Below are 18,730 nucleotides of genomic sequence, written 5' to 3' on the forward strand. Positions count from 1 at the left end.
GGCAGGCACTGGGGCCAGGCCGCACCCCAAAATAATCTTTGGACCACCCCAAACGACACATCCCCACGCTCTGGGGACTGGGCCCTGCAAGGTGACACGCGTGTCACACCGAAAATGAGGTTTGGACCACCACACCTCATACACCACCACATTCACTGGACTCTCCCCTTCGAGGGGACATATGCGGTGTGCTGGTCCAAAGCGTGGCCTGTGAATGTGGGGGTGTATGTGGTGCGGTGGTGCAGCAGAAGCTCGTGGCATCAGAACCGGTGTTTGGACCGGGCATCTCTGCGTGTCACCTTGCAGGGCCCAGTCCCCAGAGCGTGGGGATGTGTCGTTTGGGGTGGTCCAAAGATTATTTTGGGGTGCGACCTGGCCCCAGTGCCTGCCAGTGTGACTGTCCTGGGGGCAGCGCGCTTTGGAGCAGCTGGCACCAGACCCGCGCTTTGGACCAGCACACCGCATATGTCCCCTCGAAGGGGAGAGTCCAGTGAATGTGGGGGTGTATGAGGTGTGGTGATCCAAACCTCATTTTCGGTGCAGGGGCCACTTCCTTATTCAAATTTGAAATACAGGCCTCGGGGGAAAGCCTGCAAACTGAAGCTGGTGCAACAGAAGCTCGTGGCATCAGAACCGGTGTTTGGACCGGGCATCTCTGCGTGTCACCTTGCAGGGCCCAGTCCCCAGAGCGTGGGGATGTGTCGTTTGGGGTGGTCCAAAGATTATTTTGGGGTGCGGCCTGGCCCCAGTGCCTGCCAGTGTGACTGTCCTGGGGGCAGCGCGCTTTGGAGCAGCTGGCACCAGACCCGCGCTTTGGACCAGCACACCGCATATGTCCCCTCGAAGGGGAGAGTCCAGTGAATGTGGGGGTATATGATATGTGGTGGTCCAGACCTTATTTTGGGGTTCAGAGCTTTCTAACTCACTCTCTCTAGTGTTTCTGAATGACTACACAATAAGTAACGAATAAGGAATGAATAAGGAAGTGCGAATAAGGAACCAACTTCAGCCTCCTTCTTCTAGGGGTCTGGCAGCTGTGTGTCATCTTTTAGAACAGGGATCCATGGGCGTCAATGCGCCCGCCCACCCGTCCTGCCCTCCCTTGTCATAGAATCATGGAATCATAGAATGTTAGAGTTGGAAGGGACCTTGCAGGTCATCTAGTCCAACCCCCTGTCATGATCTGCTGAAGTTCACAGAATCCTCATTGCCATCGAGCCTCTGTTGGAAAACCTCCAAAGAAGGAGAGCCCACCACCACCACCATGTGGGGCTTCGATACTGAGCCTGGTCATTGGTCCCACCGGTTGAGTCTCATGTGCTCAGGCAGGCGCCAGGTCCGAAGGGAGGCGGGCAGAGTCACATCGGTGGTCCAAGGAGCCAGAGAGGCAGTTGCTTGGGATACACTTCCATTGGGGGCCCACAACCTCTCCATACACTCCAGTCCACGGAGTCCGTCCTCCAAAGCATCCCCTTTCTCCAGTGGAGCTGACCTGTCATCTGGAGACGGGTGTAATTCCGGGGGATCCCCAGGTCCCACCTGGAGGCTGGCATCCCTCTCTGGCAAACCCTCCATAACAGTTCCGGCCCCTCCTTCTTGTACCGTTTGTTATATATTTATTTACTTTATATCCCTCCCTCGTCGCCAAGGCAGGCTCAGGGCGGCTTACACGGGGTGCATAAAACAATTAAAACCAGGGCTATTTTTGGGCAGGAAGGCACAGGAACGGAGTTCCGGCTGGCTCCCGAGTTGGCCACACCCAGCAGGAACTCATTAGCATAATAGGCCACACCCAACAGCAGAAACTCATTCGGATTGGCTACAGTAGGGGTGTGTGGCCTAACATGCAAAGGAGTTCCTGCTACAAAAAAGGCCCTGGGTTTGGACCACAAACAAGGTAAACAGAATAAGAAGGGAAAGGTGGGTGTGGCTGGATGAGCACACTTCTGGTAACACGGGGGTGCGGCCTAATGTGCTAATGAGCTGTGCTGTCAGGGGTGTGGCCTAATATGCTAATAAGTTTCTGCTGTTGGGTATGGCCTATTATGCTAATGAGTTCCTGCTGGGCTTTTTCTACAAAAAAGCCCTGATTAAAACATAAATTAACAGAATGAGAACAATACAGTTAAAAACATAATATAATATAAAGTGCTAGTTTGTATCAGATGGCGGGCATTGGAGGAGAAGGAGGAGGAGATTGGATTTATACCCCGCCCTTCACTCGGAGTCTCAGAGCGGCTTACAAACTCCTTTCCCTCCCCCTCCCCACAACAGACACCCTGGGAGGTAGGCGGGGCTGAGACAGCTCTTTCCAGAACTGTCCTTGAGAGAACAGCTCTGACAGAATTATGACTTGCCCGAGGTCATCCAGCTGCTGCAAGTGGAGGAGTGGGGAATCAAACCCGGTTCTCCCAGATTAGAGTCCGCATACTTAACCACTACACCAAACTGGCTTTCAGTGTTGGCAGGGTAATTAAGACAGCAGTGGTACACAGCCTAATTAAAGAGTAGAGAAAGGGCTCAGAGAGCTCTTTCCAGAACTGTCCTTGAGAGAACAGCTCTGACAGAATTATGACTTGCCCGAGGTCATCCAGCTGCTGCAAGTGGAGGAGTGGGGAATCAAACCCGGTTCTCCCAGATTAGAGTCCGCATACTTAACCACTACACCAAACTAGCAGCATCCTCAGGCAGCAGCTGGCTGACATCGTCGTCTGGGTTGAATTGGCTGTTAGCAATGATGTTAATATTGATACTGATATCAGGGCCTCAGTTTCTTGGGTGCGGCTCCCTCATCGAAGGCCTGGTGGAAGAGCTCCGTCTTGCAGGCCCTGTGGAACTGTGAAAGGTCCCGCAGGGCCCTGATGTCTTCCGGGAGCTCGTTCCACCAGGGCGGAGCCACCACTGAAAAGGCCCTGGCCCTCATCGCAGCCAGCCTGGTTTCTCTGGGGCCTGGCGGGGCCAAGCGGTTTTTGGACCCCGATCGTAGTGCTCTCTGGGGAACAGAGTTGCTTAAATGTTTGAATGTCATTTTACATTTGAGTCCAGGGGCACCTTTAAGACCAACGAGGTTTTATTCTGGGTATAAGCCTTTGTGTTCACAAAAGACCAACAAAGTTTCATTCTGGGTTTAAGCTTTCATGTTCACCAAAGCTTATACCCAGAATAAAACTTTGTTGGTCTTAAAGGTGCCCCTGGACTCAAACTTGGTTCTTCTTCTTTTTTTAAGCCCCCGGAGGGGATTTTTTATTTTTTTTATAATACTACATAAACTACCAAGAAAAAATAGGGATACTACAATTAGGGAGAAAGAAAAGATAACCCACACTAAACTAAAAACCCAAGGTTAGGAGATCATTCCCTGTGAAACTGCTGTTCGTAAAAGAAAAGGCTGTTCATAAACAATATACTTTGTGAGGTCCTGTCTTTCTAAGCTTATATGTTAGATTGTTACTCAAACTTTGTTCTAAATAAAAATAATAATAAGGTCTGAGTTGAGGTATGTGCAGTTCATCCCCGCCAAGGAGGCTCGGCCCAATTTAGGGTGACCGCGCATGGCTCTCTCTTCCCTTCTGAAGATGTTCCGACTACCTCTGCTTTGCCTGGGGGTCTGCCCATTTCTAAACACCAGTGGACCAATCCTCTCCAAGGCTACTGCTTCTATTCCAGGAGGAGGAGGAGGAGGAGAAGAAGAAATTGGATTAATCCCCCACCCTTCAGAGAGCCAGTTTGGTGTAGTGGTTAAGTGCGCGGACTCTAACCTGGGAGAACCGGGTTTGATTCCCCACTCCTCCACTTACACCTGCTGATGTGACCTTGGGTCAGTCACAAGCTCTGGCACAGCTGTCCTTGAAAAAGAGCAGTTCGTGTCAGAGCTCTCTCAGCCCCACCCACCTCCCAGGGTGTCTGTTGTGGGGAGGGGAAGGGAAAGGAGTTTGTAAGCCGCTCTGAGACTCCCAAGTGAAGGGCGGGGTATAAATCCCATCTCTTCTTCTTCTTCTTCTTCTTCTTCTTCTTCTTCTTCTTCTTCTTCTTCTTCTCTACCCAAAGGAGTCTCAAAGCAGCTTACAAACTCCTTTCCCTTCCCCTCCCCACAACAGACACCCTGTGAGGTAGGTGGGGCTGAGAGAGTTTTTTCCAGAACTGTCTTTGAGAAAACAGCTGTGAGAGAACTAGGGCTTGCCCAAGGTCATCCAGCAGCTGCGAGTGGAGGCGTAGTGAATCAAACCTGGTTCTCCCGAGTTAGAGTCCGCGCACTTAACCACTACACCAAACTGGCTCCACACCAGTCACAGAACCATAGAGTTGGAAGGGGCCTCCAGGGTCATCTAGTCCAACCCACCGGCACAATGCAGGAAATTCACAAGTACCTCCCCCTCCACACACACCCAGTGTCCCCTGTTCCATGCCCAGAAGATGACAGAAAACCTCCAGGGTCTCCTAGCAAGTCGCAGATCTGGCCATGGCCCCTCCGCTGCTTCCTGCAGACAGCGTGCTTAAAGAATTCCGTTGGCTTAGAGGTGAGAAATGTGAGAAGTGCTTGGCGTGAGCAGAACCCGAAAACCGCTTACGGGCCATATGTGGAAGCAAGCTACCTCCCCCTCCGACACCTTCCTCCCCCCCTCCCCTTCCTTGTGGGCGCTTGGCCTGCAATTGGCACTGAAGCAATGCAGATTTCCACACTGCTCCGTTACCACACCGGCAGGGCTGACGCAAGACGCCCTCCATCTGTGGTGCGGCTTCCTGAAGCTCCCCTCCCCAGTTCCGTGTCGGCCTTCTCTGCCGCTTCCGTGCAGATTGAGGGTTTGCTCTGCCCTGGGACCTCTCCGGCCGTTCTCTTTGTCCGAACACCAAAAGACGGGCGGCGTTTTATTTTTGCTCACGTTATTTCTAGTCCGCCCTTTTCTCCGGGGGCTCAAGGTGGATTGCAACAGAGCGAGTCAGGACAGTAGACGGGATGGGGCTTTCAGTCAACTGTGCAATAGGGATTTGGGGTGTAGAACCGACCGGAGGTCGACAAACAGAACTGCAGTAAAGCACAAGTGTCAACGTGACACGTTAAAGGACGCAAACTTACACAACAGGAGAAGAATTTCTAACAGGATCCAGCCGATGGCAAACTAGACACAGTAGTACAGACTGCAGTTCCCAGTAATTCTGTGAAACCTTTTGGTAATAAAGGTCAAGGTTTGCCTTGCTCGAAAGCCAGTCGAATCCGGCTCTAGGGGGCGGTGCTTATCTCCAAGCCGAAGAGCCAGCGCTGTCCGAAGACTTCTCTGTGGTCTTGTGGCTGGCATGACTAAACGCCGAGGCGCACATAAGAGAAGCCAATGTTGGATCAGGCCAATGGCCCATCCAGTCCAACATTCTGTCACACAGTGGCCAAAAATACCAGGGGCCATCAGGAGGTCACCAGTGGGGCCAGGGACACTAGAAGTCCTCCCACTGTTGCCCCCCAAGGGCCAAGATTACAGAGAACATAAGAACATGAGAGGAGCCATGTTAGATCAGGCCAATGGCCCATCTAGTCCAACAGTCTGTCACACAGTGGCCAAAAATACCAGGTGCCATCAGGAGGTCCAGCAGTGGGGCCAGGACACCAGAAGCCCTCCCACTGTTGCCCCCCCCCAGCACCAAGAATACAGAGCATCACTTGCCCCAGACCGAGAGTTCCCTCTATATCCCACTGATGGAACTCTACTCCAGCACAGAACGCGGTTACCTTCCCACCGATGCGGTACTAATTATCTGCTTGCAATTTCTTCCTTTCAAACTGCTAGGCTGGCAGGAGCTGGGGCCAGAAATGGGAGCTCACTCCGTCACGTGGCACTCGGGTCTCGAACTGCCAACCTACAGACTTTCCAGTCTGCTGCTCAGTGTCTTAACCTCTGAGCCACCGCGGCCCTTCTTTTGGTAATAGTGCAGCCTTATTACCGGCATAGAAAACCCAGTAATGAATCATTCAGTTTTGCATCGTTGGCAGAAAGCCAGGAGAGGGAAAGTCTTCTTGACCTCTTTGGGCAGGCGATTCCACAAGGTGGGGGCCATGTGAACAGGCAGTTGTTGGTTTTGCCCATTAAAAACACAAGAGGAGCCAATGTTGGATCAGGCCAATGGCCCATCCAGTCACACAGTGGCCCAAACCCAGGTGCCGTCAGGCAGTCCACCAGTGGAGCCAGAACTCCAGAAGCCCTCCCACTGTGGCCCCCCAAGCACCAAGAAGACAGAGGATCACTGCCCCAGACATAAGAACATTAGAGAAGCCAATGTTGGATCAGGCCAGTGGCCCATCCAGTCCAACACTCTGTGTCACACAGTGGCCAAACCCAGGGCCATCAGGAGGTCCACCAGAGAGACAAGAGCTCCAGAAGCCCTCTCACTCTTGCCCCCCAATCATCAAGATTACGTAGAAGAGAAGCCGTGTTGGATCAGGCCAAAGGCCCACCCAGTCCAACACTCTGTGTCACACAGTGGCCAAAAATACCACGTGCCATCAGGAGGTCCACCAGCAGGGCCTGAACTCCAGAAGCCCTCCCAGTGTTCCCCCCCAAGCACCACGGATACAGATAACATAAGAGAAGCTATATTGGTTCAGGCCAGTGGCTCATCCAGTCCAACACTCTGTGTCACACAGTGGCCAAAAATACCAGGTGCCATCAGGAGGTCCACCAGCAGGGCCTGAACTCCAGAAGCCCTCCCACTGTTGCCCCCCCCCCCAGGCACCATGAAGACAGAGCATCCGGATCCCCAGAAAGAGTCTTCCATCTATACCCTGTGGCTAATAGCCACGGATGGACCTCTGCTCCAAATGTTTGTCCATAGGAACACAAAAGAGAAGCCATGTTAGATCAAGCCGATGGCCCATCCAGTCCAACACTCTGTGTCACACAGTGGCCAAAAATACCAGGTGCCATCAGGAGGTCCAGCAGTGGGGCCAGAATTCCAGAAGCCCCTCCACTGTTGACCCCCAAGCACCTGCAGAAGGCCTTTCTCAGAAGAGCAGAAGCTGTCATGGTGTAGCATAAGGGGAGAGATGGTCGTCCCACGGCCCGACTGTAGACTGGGAGTCATAGGCACGCTCCATCTAGCTCCTGATAATAGCAGCATTCTGCACCAGCTGCAGTTTCCACATTGATTTTTATTTCAGAGGCCAGCAAACACTTGTTTTAACAAAAGTTTCAAGCATCAGAGCCCATGTTATAAACTATTGTAACTCACGAGGTCTTGGTTCACCCAACAGTCCTGGATTTGTAATCAATCAGTTGTGGTTTATTAATTTATTATTTATCCCTTGGACTGCAAGAAGATCAAACCAGTCAATCCTAAAAGAAATCCACCCTGACTGTTCCCTGGAAGGCCAGATAATGAAACGGAAGCTCAAATACTTTGGCCACCCAATGAGAAGGGAGCCCTCACTGGAGAAGACCCTGATGCTGGGAAAGATTGAAGGTCAAAGAAGATGGGGACGGCAAAGGATGAGATGGTTAGACAGTGTCATAGATGCAACGAACATGAAACTGAGCAAACTTCAAAGGACGGCGGAAGACAGGAGGGCCTGGCGGGATCTGGTCCATGGGGTCGCGGAGAGTCGGACTCGACTGTGCGACTGAACAACAAAAATTTATTATTTATTTATTAAAACATTTATATCCCATCTTTTCCTCCTATCTCAAGGTGGCTTGCGATAATAGCTAACAGTATCTTCAGTTAAGGGCAAAATACAATGGCAGACCCAAAATCTCTTTCCTCTTTAAAAAGTGGTTGTTCCCACTCTGATTATATGATGTAGTTTATGATGTGTATCATATAATCATATAGGAAATGCGCCCTGACCTGTATCGCCCAGGCTAGCCTGATCTCATCAGATCTCAGAAGCTGAACAGGGTCAGGCCTGGTTTAGTATTTGGGTGGGAGACCACCAAGGAAGTCCAGGGTCATAGAAACATGGAAGGGACCTCTGAGGTCATCTAGTCCAGCCCCCTGCACAAGGCAGGAAATTCACAAATGGCTCCTTCTGTATAGCCCAGGCTAGCCTGATCTCGTCAGATCTCAGAAGCTGAAAGGGTCAGGCCTGGTTTAGTATTTGGGTGGGAGACCACCAAGGAAGTCCAGGGTCATAGAATCATAGAGTTGGAAGGGACCTCGGAGGTCATCTAGTCCAACCCGCTGCACAAGGCCGGACCCTGATTCACAAATACCTCCCTCTGCACACCTGCAGTGACTGCTGTTCCACACCCAGAAGCGGACAAAAAAATCTCCAGGATCCCTGGCCCAACTGGTCTGGAACAAAATGGCTTCCTGACCCCAAAGTGGCCATCAGCATTTCCTTGGGAATGTAAGAAAGGGCCACGAGAACTAAGCACTGAGGCAACCCTTCCTGCCCTCCCACTCGTGATCTGCCTAGATTAGCAGAATCTGCATTGCTGTCAGATGGCCGTCTAGCCTCTGCTTGAAAACCTCCCAAGAAGGAGAGCCCACCACCTCCCGAGGAAGCCTGTCCCACTGAGGAATCGCTCTGACTGTCTGGAAGTTCTTCCTCATGTTTAGCCGAAAACTCTTCTGATTTCGTTTCAACCCGTTGGTTCTGGTCCGACCTTCTGGGGCAACAGAAAACAACTCCGCACCCTCCTCTAGATGACAGCCCTTCAAATACTTGAAGATGGTTCTCATATCCCCTCTCAGTCATCTCCTCTCCTGGCTAAACATATCCAGCTCCTTCAGCCTTTCCTCTTGCCCTAAAATCCCCGGGGGTGGGGGGGATGTCACCATATGTCAGCTTTATTTATTTATTTATTTATTTACATTTTTACCCCGCCCTCCCCGCGAACGGGCTCAGGGCGGCTCACACAGGGGCATAAGCCATACACAAAACAATATAAAACAGTAAAAACCAGAGCTCTTTTTGTAGAAAAAGCCCAGCAGGAACTCATTAGCATAATAGGCCACACCCAACAGCAGGAACTCATTAGCCTATTGGGCCACACCCCTGACAGCACAGCTCATTAGCATATTAGGCCGCACCCCCGTGTTGCCAGAAGTGTGGTCATCCAGCCACACCCACCTTTTGCTTCTTATTCTGTTCACCTTGTTTGTTGTCAAAACCCAGGGCCTTTTTTTGTAGCAGGAACTCCTTTGCATGTTAGGCCACACACCCCTAATGTAGCCAGTCCTAATGAGTTTCTGCTGTTGGGTGTGGCCTATTATGCTAATGAGTTCCTGCTGGGCGTGGCCAACTTGGGAGCCAGACGGAACTCCGTTCCTGTGCGTTCCTGCCCAAAAATAGCCCTGGTAAAAACCATTAGATCACAACAACAGATAAAGTGCTCCATGCAGACAAGATGGTCTCTGAGGATGGTTGACTTAACAGCAAAAAAATACACGCGTATATGAAGCCCAACTGGTATTCCTGCAACTGTTAGACCTTCCCCCCCCCCCTTTTAAAAGCAAGATTTCAGCCCTTATGCCTATAAAGATATTTGTAGATTTATTCCTGCACTGGCCGTGTCAGTACGTCGAAGCAAAATAAAACAGGAGTCCCAGCGGCATCTTAAAAGACTCACAAAATTTATTCGGACATGCAGTTTTGTGAGTCAGAGTTCACTGTCTCAAATACAGTGAAGTGTTCAACCAGTACATGCTTTTGCGGTCAGAGGTTTATAAAATTATGCATGAGATGGAGAGAGTTGACAAGGAGGACTTTTCCTCCCTCTTCCGGAATACTCGAACTCGAGGGCATCCAATGATGCTGACGGGCAGTAGGTTCAGGACGGACAAAAGGAAATACTTCTTTACGCAGCGAGTGATTCCAATTTGGCATTTGCTGCCGGAGGATGTAGTCACGGCCACAAGCAAAGACAATTTTAAAAGGGGATGATATAGATCGGTGGAAGATAGGTCTACCAGTGGCTACTAGCCGTGGTGACTAAGTGGAACCTCCACGTTCAGAGGCAGTCAACCTCTGAATCCCAGTTCCAGGAGGAAACATCAGGGGAAGGCCTCTATGCCTTGTTGGTGGCCCTCCAGAGGAATTGTGTGAGACAGGATGCTGGACCACTGGTCTAATCCAGCAGGGCTCTTCGTATGTTCACAGCAGAAAGGTATAGAGCAGTGGTGGCGAACCTATGGCACGGGGGCCAGAGGTGGCACTCAGAGCCCTCTCTGTGGGCACGCGTGCCATCGCCCCAGCCAGGCCCAGACCGTCATTAAAGTGTGGAATTCTCTGCCAAATAATCTTAAGTAAATGAAAGCATTTGGGATCGCTTTCCTTACTTTGTTTGGATCATCTTAAATTAATGTATGAGTTGTTTTTTTCTAAAATAAAACTTCAGTATTCAGGTTAAATTGCCGTGTTGGCACTTTGCGATAAATAAGTGGGTTTTGGGTCGCAGTTTGGGCACTCGGTCTCTAAAAGGTTCGCCATCACTGGTATAGAGACAGTACAGAGGGAGGTTGGTTTAAAATAAGGCACAGACCAGAGAGTAATCAGTTCACTTGGCATGGGCGTTAGATACTTCTGAGTGTTGTTAGGCAGTCCAGATGTAAAATCTAGTGCAGGATGAAGAGGCAGATAAACAACAGAAAACCACAGAGGTAGAAAAATTAATATTGGCATGGGGTGGGAAAGGCAAGATCTTAGCACCTATAGTGAGCTCGAAATGAGAGGTTAGAAACCTGAGGGAGAGACAGTGTTAAACTTCCTGATGAATGTTGATGCAGCCATTTCCCCTTGCATTCTCCCTTTGAAGTTCTTCCATGGGAGAATAGCGACTTTAAGGGGGCGTATCCAAATTGAAGATCAGAGTGCTCACCTGCTGGTTTTAATTTTATTTCCTTTCTTTACATTATGTGTATTCTGGTTTTCTCACTGGGACTCAAAGAGTAAGACAAATACAGTCGACAGGATGGGACGTTTAGTAAACAGTGAAACAGGATTTGGGTTGTAGAACCGACCAGAAGTTTAAAAAACCAGAACTGAAGCATAGCACAGGATTAATTGTTTGACCAGTTTGGTGTAGTGGCTAAGTGCGCGGACTCTAATCTGGGAGAACCGGGTTTGATTCCCCACTCCTCCACTTGCACCTGGCTGGATGACATTGGGCAAGCCGTAGCTCTGATAAGAGCTGTCCTTGAAAAAGAGCAGTTTCTGTCAAGAGCTCTCTCAGCCCCACCACCCTCAAATGCTGCTCTGAGACACCTTTGGGTAGTGAAGGGCAGGGTATAAATCCAATCTCTTCTTCTTCTTAAATGATGTGAAATTACACAGGAGGATCTAACTGATTGCCACTTTGGGGTCAGGAAGCAATTTTTCTCCAGGCCAGTTTGGCCAGGGATCCTGGAGGTTTTTTCTCATCTTCTGGGCATGGAACAGGGGTCACTGCAGGTGTGGAGAGGGAGGTGTTTGTGAATTTCCTGCATCGTGCACGAGGCTGGACTAGATGACCCCGGAGGTCCCTTCCAACACTATGATTCTATGATTCTAACTTGTGGCAAACTATACGCAGTAGTATTGACCACAGTCCCTAGTAATTTGTCCAAGTTTGTACAGTACAAACTCTGTTGCCTGCGCAGAAGAAAAAAACCCCTTGAATAGTTCAGTTTTTCATCGTTTGTGGAAAGCCAAGGAGAGGGGGAGCTTTCCTGACCACCTCAGGCAGGCCGTCCCACAATGTGGGAGCCACCACGGAGAAGGCTATGAAATGTTCCGGGGTTTTGCATCTCTGCCCGCCTCTTGTGCACGTGTAAGCACCGGCCTGTGAGCACGGAGTCTCTAAATGCATAGGAAGTGCGCGTACATGGGCTTCCTCCCTGTAATAGGGAACACTGATTTTTCAAATGTTCTGGATCATAGGGACGGAGTCCATATGCATACCCTACCTATGCATGTAGAACCCCATGGTCACAAGCTGATGATCGGGCATAGGGAAGGGGCCACCACTGGTAAGCTCATGCCTACTCCACCTGTTTGGGGTAGCAGTTAAGTGTGCGGACTCTAACTTGCAGCTGCTGGATGACCTTGGGCAAGCCATAGTTCTGGCAAAGCTGTCCTTTAAAAAGTGCAGTTTCTGTCAGAGCTCTCTCAGCCCCATCTACCTCACAGGGTGTCTGTTGTGGGGAGGGGGAGGGAAAGGAGTTTGTTAGCCGCTCTACGACTGAAAGGGCGGGGTATAAATCCAATCTCCTCCTCCTCCTCTCGGTGCACTGATTTCAATACCTGTGGAGCAGAGGTCCATTTCCCAACACGGAGTGGACAGCCCTATCGATTGCTCTCATGTACCCACCAAATGAGGTTCTTGAGAGCCAGTTTGGTGTAACGGTTAAGAGTGCAGACTCTAATTTGGGGGGACCAGGTTTGATTCCCTGTTTCTCTGCATGCAGCTGCTGGTGTGACCTTGGGTCAGTCACAAGTTCTCTCAGAGTGGTTCTCTCAAGGGCAGTCCTCGAAAGAGCTCTCTCAGGGCCTCCCCACCTCACAGGGTGCCTTTTGTGGGGATAGGAAGGGAAGGAGATTGTAAGCCACTCCGAGACTCCAAGAGAAGGCGGGGTATAAATCCAATCTCCTCCTCCTCCTCCTCTTCTTCTATTGATGGGATTGTCAGGAGGGCTTCTCTCATGAGGAGGGGCCATGACTCAACGGAAGAGCCTCTGCTTGGCATGTCGACGGTCCCAGGTTCAATCCCCAACACCTCCCGTTGAAAGGACCAGGTGAAAGATCTCTGCCTTGAGACCCAGGAGAACCTCTGCCAGACCAAGCAGACGATACTGGCTTTGATTCAGTACAAGGCAGCTTCATGTGTGTTTACGGGGGGCCCGTGGCTCAGTAGTAGGGCATCTGCTTGGCATGCGAAAGGTACTGGGTTCAATCCCCAGCATCTCCATTCAAGATTATTGTTAATCAGTAGGTGATGTGGTCCCTGACCTGAGAGACATCTGGTTGCTTTCGACGACAGCCAGGGCGTTTTCCACTGGTGGACCTCCTGATGGCACCTGGTATTTTTGGCCACTGTGTAACACAGAGTGTTGGACTGGATGGGCCATTGGCCTGATCCAGCATTGGCTTCTCTTATGTTCTTATGGATAAACATCTGGAGCAGAGGTCCATCAGTGGCTATTAGCCACAAGGTATAGATAGGAACTCTTGGTCTGGGGCAAGGGATGCTCTGTATTCTTGGTGCTGGGGGGGGGGCAACAGTGGGAGGGGCTTCTAGTGTCCCGGCCCCACTGCTGGACCTCCTGGTGGCCCCTGGTATTTTTGGACACTGTGTGACAGAGTGTTGGACTGGATGGGCCATTGGCCTGATCCAACATTGGCTTCATTCATGTTCTTATGGATAAACATATAGAGCAGAGGTCCATTCAGTGGCTCTTAGTCACAACGTACAGATAGGAACTCTTGGTCTGGGGCAATTGATGCTCTGTATTCTTGGTGCTGGGGGGGCAACAGTGGGAGGGCTTCTAGTGTCCTGGCCCCACTGATGGACCTCTTGATAGCACCTGGTGTTTTTGGCCACTGTGTGACAGAGTGTTGGACTGGATGGGACTTTGGCCTGATCCAGCATTGGCTTCTCTTATGTTCTTATGGATAAACATATGGAGCAGAGGTCCATTCAGTGGCTCTTAGCCACAAGGTATAGATAGGAACTCTTGGTCTGGGGCAAGTGATGCTCTGTATTCTTGGTGCTTGGGGGGGGGGGCAACAGTGGGAGGGCTTCTAGTGTCCTGGCCCCACTGGTGGACCTCCTGGTGGCACCTGGTATTTTTGTCCACTGTGTGACAGTGTTGGACTGGATGGGCCTTTGGCCTGATCCAACATGGGCTTCTCTAATGTTCTTAGGTTCTTATGTGTTCTCTCCGTGTTCTCTTGAACTGCAGTGCCGAGAACTGAACAAGGGGATGGGAAGGGCCCATTATTTTCTTAAATCTATTTCCTTCTCGCCCTCGCTCCGAGGAGGAGCCCCGTCTTCCTGGCTTTATCTGTGTGCCATCTCTGCAAGACAGCTGAATCGGCTCGGCCAGCTTGCCCTCTGGCTGCCTGGCAAGATTCTCAGTTGAGTTCCTTTTGCCCTTTCCAGTTTGAGGAATGCACTGTGCTTCCAAGCAAGGCCTCCCTCTAAGCTGCGGCGTCTTTTCTGCAAAAATTCTACTCTGTGAGCTCCTGGCCTTAAAGTCGCGAGCGAGCGATTTGGCTGCTGCATAAACCAGTTTGCTCCGGAGCCCTCCTTCCTGAGCGAAGACAAGAACGGGTGAGCCGGAGACTAAAAAACTGTGAGCTGGCTCACACAAACTCAGCTTAGAGGGAAGACTGCTGTCAAGTGTCAGTTGCCGGGACGGAATCTGCGGCTTCACCTGATCTTCCTCCCTCCCTCCCTCCCAGGCCCGAGGACTCCGTCTCCGAGATCCCACTGCTGCCCTGCGACGTCCTCCACATGCTGACCCAGCAGCTGACGTTCAGCGTCACCCAGGTCTCCCGCGACGACGAGGTGGCCGAGGCGGGACTCAGCCGGGCCCTCCTGCTCATCAAGTTCTTCATCATCATTTGCAGGTAAAGGGCGTGTGTTGAAAACAACGAAAGAAACCGCGTGCTTGCTCTTTTTGAAGCCCGGCCCAGGGCTGATCGGCATCTTTCGGTTGCGGCGTTGTCATTATGTGGTGGTGGTGGTTGGTTTTGTTTTTTTGCATTGTTTCTAGAGTCAGTGTTTCGTTTGAACATCTTCTGATGCAGCGAGAATTATCGTTCTAACATCCCGGGGGAACTTTGTTTACGATGGTTTGGTAGATGCTTTTTAAAATATATATATATATAATTTTATTTCAGTTTTACAAATCAGACATTCCATCTGTATACATTGCATATATTGTAGAGTCATTAAACTTCTGACAATTCTTCTAACCATTTGTACACCTTTAACCATCTCTTCCCATGTACCTTCTCATTTTTGTTTTGTAGTGTCTAACTCAAATTATCCATTCGTGCTAATTCTAATATCTTCAGCGTTAATTCTTCTCTGGAGGGTATTATCTCAGATTTCCAATTTTTAGCCAATAATAGTCGAGCAGCCGTTATTATATAAACTAATACATATGATTCTTGCACATTATATCCATCCGGGATTGTATTTAACAGATATATTTCTGGTTTTAATGCTAAATTCTTTTCTAGAATTTCTTGAATTATCTTTCACACCATTTTCCAATAGCCTTGTATTTTACTACATTTCCACCACATATGGTAAAAGGTCCCTATTTTCGTTTTACATTTCCAGCATAGGTTGGAATATCCAGCATAGCATTTAGCTAATTTATCCAGGGACCAGTAGATGGTTTGGGAGATGCTTGAAGGACTATTTGCATCGCATAGATACTTGCCCCTCAATGGGGGGGGGGAGACTTTAACAGGGCCATAGGGTTGCCAACCTCCAGGTGGGGCCCGAGGATCTCCAGATGACAGAGGTCAGTCCACCTGGAGAAAGTGGCTGCTTTCTGAAGGTGGGCTTTTATGGTGCTATACCCTGCGGAGGTCCCTCCTCTCTCCAAAATTCACCCTCCCCGGCTTTGGAAGGTGGACTGGGCGGCATGCTATCCACTGAAGCCCTTCCCCTCCCCAGGCTCCATCCTCAAATCTCCAGGAATTTCCCGACCCAGAGTTGGCAACCATAAACAGTGGCCCTGCTCAGAGTACCTCCGCATAAGAGCATAATAGGAGCCCCTGCTGGATCAGACCAGGGAGGGTCCATCTTGTCCAGCATCCTGTCTCACACAGTGGCTAGCCAGTTCCTCTGGAGGGCCGACAACAGGGCAGAGAGGCCGAGGCCTTCCCCTGAGAAGAACATCAGAAGAGCCCTGCTGGGTCAGACCAGGGAGGGCCCATCCAGTCCAGCCTCCCGTCTCACGCAGGGGCCAGCCAGTTCCTCTGGAGGGCCGACAACAGGGCAGAGAGGCCGAGGCCTTCCCCTGAGAAGAACATCAGAAGAGCCCTGCTGGGTCAGACCAGGGAGGGCCCATCCAGTCCAGCCTCCCGTCTCACGCAGGGGCCAGCCAGTTCCTCTGGAGGGCCGACAACAGGGCAGAGAGGCCGAGGCCTTCCCCTGAGAAGAACATCAGAAGAGCCCTGCTGGGTCAGACCAGGGAGGGCCCATCCAGTCCAGCCTCCCGTCTCACGCAGGGGCCAGCCAGTTCCTCTGGAGGGCCGACAACAGGGCAGAGAGGCCGAGGCCTTCCCCTGAGAAGAACATCAGAAGAGCCCTGCTGGGTCAGACCAGGGAGGGCCCATCCAGTCCAGCCTCCCGTCTCACGCAGGGGCCAGCCAGTTCCTCTGGAGGGCCGACAACAGGGCAGAGAGGCCGAGGCCTTCCCCTGAGAAGAACATCAGAAGAGCCCTGCTGGGTCAGACCAGGGAGGGCCCATCCAGTCCAGCCTCCCGTCTCACGCAGGGGCCAGCCAGTTCCTCTGGAGGGCCGACAACAGGGCAGAGAGGCCGAGGCCTTCCCCTGAGAAGAACATCAGAAGAGCCCTGCTGGGTCAGACCAGGGAGGGCCCATCCAGTCCAGCCTCCCGTCTCACGCAGGGGCCAGCCAGTTCCTCTGGAGGGCCGACAACAGGGCAGAGAGGCCGAGGCCTTCCCCTGAGAAGAACATCAGAAGAGCCCTGCTGGGTCAGACCAGGGAGGGCCCATCCAGTCCAGCCTCCCGTCTCACGCAGGGGCCAGCCAGTTCCTCTGGAGGGCCGACAACAGGGCAGAGAGGCCGAGGCCTTCCCCTGATGTTGCCTCCTGGCTTTGGGATTCGGTGGTTGACTGTCTCTGAATGTGGAGGTTCCCTTTGTTCGCCATGGCTAATAGCCGCTGAAAGAGCTCCCCTCCATAAATCCGCTGAATCCCCTTTTAAAGCCATCTGTGCCTGCATCCATCACTTCATCCTCTGGCGGCCACTTCCACATTAAATCACTCCTTGCACAAAGTAATTCCTTTTGTCTGTCCTGAACCTACTGCCCGTCCCCTTCGTTGGACCCCCTTGAGTTCTAGTATTTTGGGAGAAGGAGAAAAGGTTCGCTCAGTCCACTCTGTTGACCCCATGCATAATTTTATAAACCTGTCCGGTCATCTGTTTTGTAGGAGCTGATATGGATGGGGCTTTCTCTGCAGGAAATCTGTCCCCGGTTGCTTACCTCTTACTAATGTTAGGTGGCAAATTTGATAGCTTCGTTCACCCACGCTTGTGATTAGAGCTGGATATGTGGTTAATTAGTGGCGTGTGTTTTTCCCTTCTCTCTTCCTGCCGATGTTTGGCTGTTACGGTGTTTTTACCCATCTAAGGGCGCTTCCTTCCGGCTGATGTTTGCTTAAACGGACTGCGTGGTTGGCTTGATTCATCGAATAGTTTGTATGCCGCTTGCAGAACCTTCAAGTAAAGCGTATTGTGGAGTGATAGTTCCAGAGCGAGGGTTTTGGAAGGCTGTTTTGCATTGAACTGTTCCTGATTTGGTGGAAAAGAGCCAGAGTCCAATAGCACCTTAAAGACTAGCCAAATGTGTGGCAGGGGAGGAGTTTTTGTGAGTCACTGCTCACTTCTTCAGGTAAAGCTAGAATGGGAGTCCATCTGCCCTATGTGTTGGAAAGTGGAGTGATTTCAGGTGCTGATAACATTAGCAGGCAAATGACAATAGCAGGCGTGACTGGATTACGTGTGATACGCAGAGAGGTAGCAGGCGTGGAGAAATCAGCATTGGTAATGAGACAGGAAACCAAGGTCTGGATTCAATCCAGGTGGATGCATTGTCTTGAGCTTCATTATCAATTGCAATTCACTGATTCTGACCTTTCTAGCATGCAAAAATCTGCACACTCACTTTGTTCATACTCATGGCCACTGTGTCGGGAAAATCATTCGGCTCCTTCTTTATTCAGCACATTTTTAATCCCACCCTTCCTTCAAGGAGTTGAGGAGAGGACTTCATTTCTCCATCCCTCCATGTTATCCCCCCGACAACCACCCTGTGATGTAGACCAGTCTGGGGGAGAGCAAGTCCCTCAGAGTCACTCAGAGCTTCATGGTGGAGCGAGGGTTCAAATATTGATCTCAAGGGAAGGCCTCGGCCTCTCTGCCCTGTTGCTGGCCCTCCAGGGGAACTGGCTGGCCACTGTGTGAGACAGGAGGCTGAACTAGAGGGACCCTCCCTGGTCTGACCCAGCAGGGCTCTTCTGGTGTCCTTATCAGGGGAAGGCCTCGGGCTCTCTGCCCTGTTGCTGTCCCTCCAGAAGAACTGGCTGGCCCCTGTGTGAGACGGGATGCTGGACCGGATGGACCCTCCCTGGTCTGACCCAGCAGGGCTCTTCTGAGGTTCTTATCAGGGGAAGGCCTCGGCCTCTCTGCCCTGTTGCTGGCCCTCCAGAGGGACTGGCTGGCCCCTGTGTGAGACGGGAGGCTGGACTGGAGGGACCCTCCCTGGTCTGACCCAGCAGGGCTCTTCTGAGGTTCTTATCAGGGGAAGGCCTCGGCCTCTCTGCCCTGTTGCTGGCCCTCCAGAGGGACTGGTTGGCCCCCGTGTGAGACAGGAGGCTGGACTAGAGGGACCCTCCCTGGTCTGACCCAGCAGGGCTCTTCTGAGGTTCTTATCAGGGGAAGGCCTCAGCCTCTCTGCCCTGTTGCTGGCCCTCCAGAGGGACTGGTTGGCCCCCGTGTGAGACAGGAGGCTGGACTAGAGGGACCCTCCCTGGTCTGACCCAGCAGGGCTCTTCTGA

At 51.5% G+C, this 18,730-nt stretch overlaps 1 protein-coding gene across 1 annotated transcript in view; it reads left to right on the forward strand.

Annotated features, from left to right (window-relative positions):
* The window catches only part of NBEAL2 (neurobeachin like 2), a 176,406-nt gene that overhangs the window by 25,669 nt on the left and 132,007 nt on the right, over window positions 1–18,730 (forward strand). Inside the window, exon 3 of the mRNA XM_015407333.1 lies at window positions 14,369–14,536. Coding sequence (XP_015262819.1) covers window positions 14,369–14,536 — 168 coding nt within the window. The remainder of the gene's footprint in view (window positions 1–14,368; window positions 14,537–18,730) is intronic.

The sequence above is a fragment of the Gekko japonicus genome, unplaced genomic scaffold (assembly GCF_001447785.1).
Source record: "Gekko japonicus isolate JY-2015 unplaced genomic scaffold, Gekko_japonicus_V1.1 scaffold2770, whole genome shotgun sequence".
NCBI classification, from domain to species: domain Eukaryota; kingdom Metazoa; phylum Chordata; class Lepidosauria; order Squamata; family Gekkonidae; genus Gekko; species Gekko japonicus.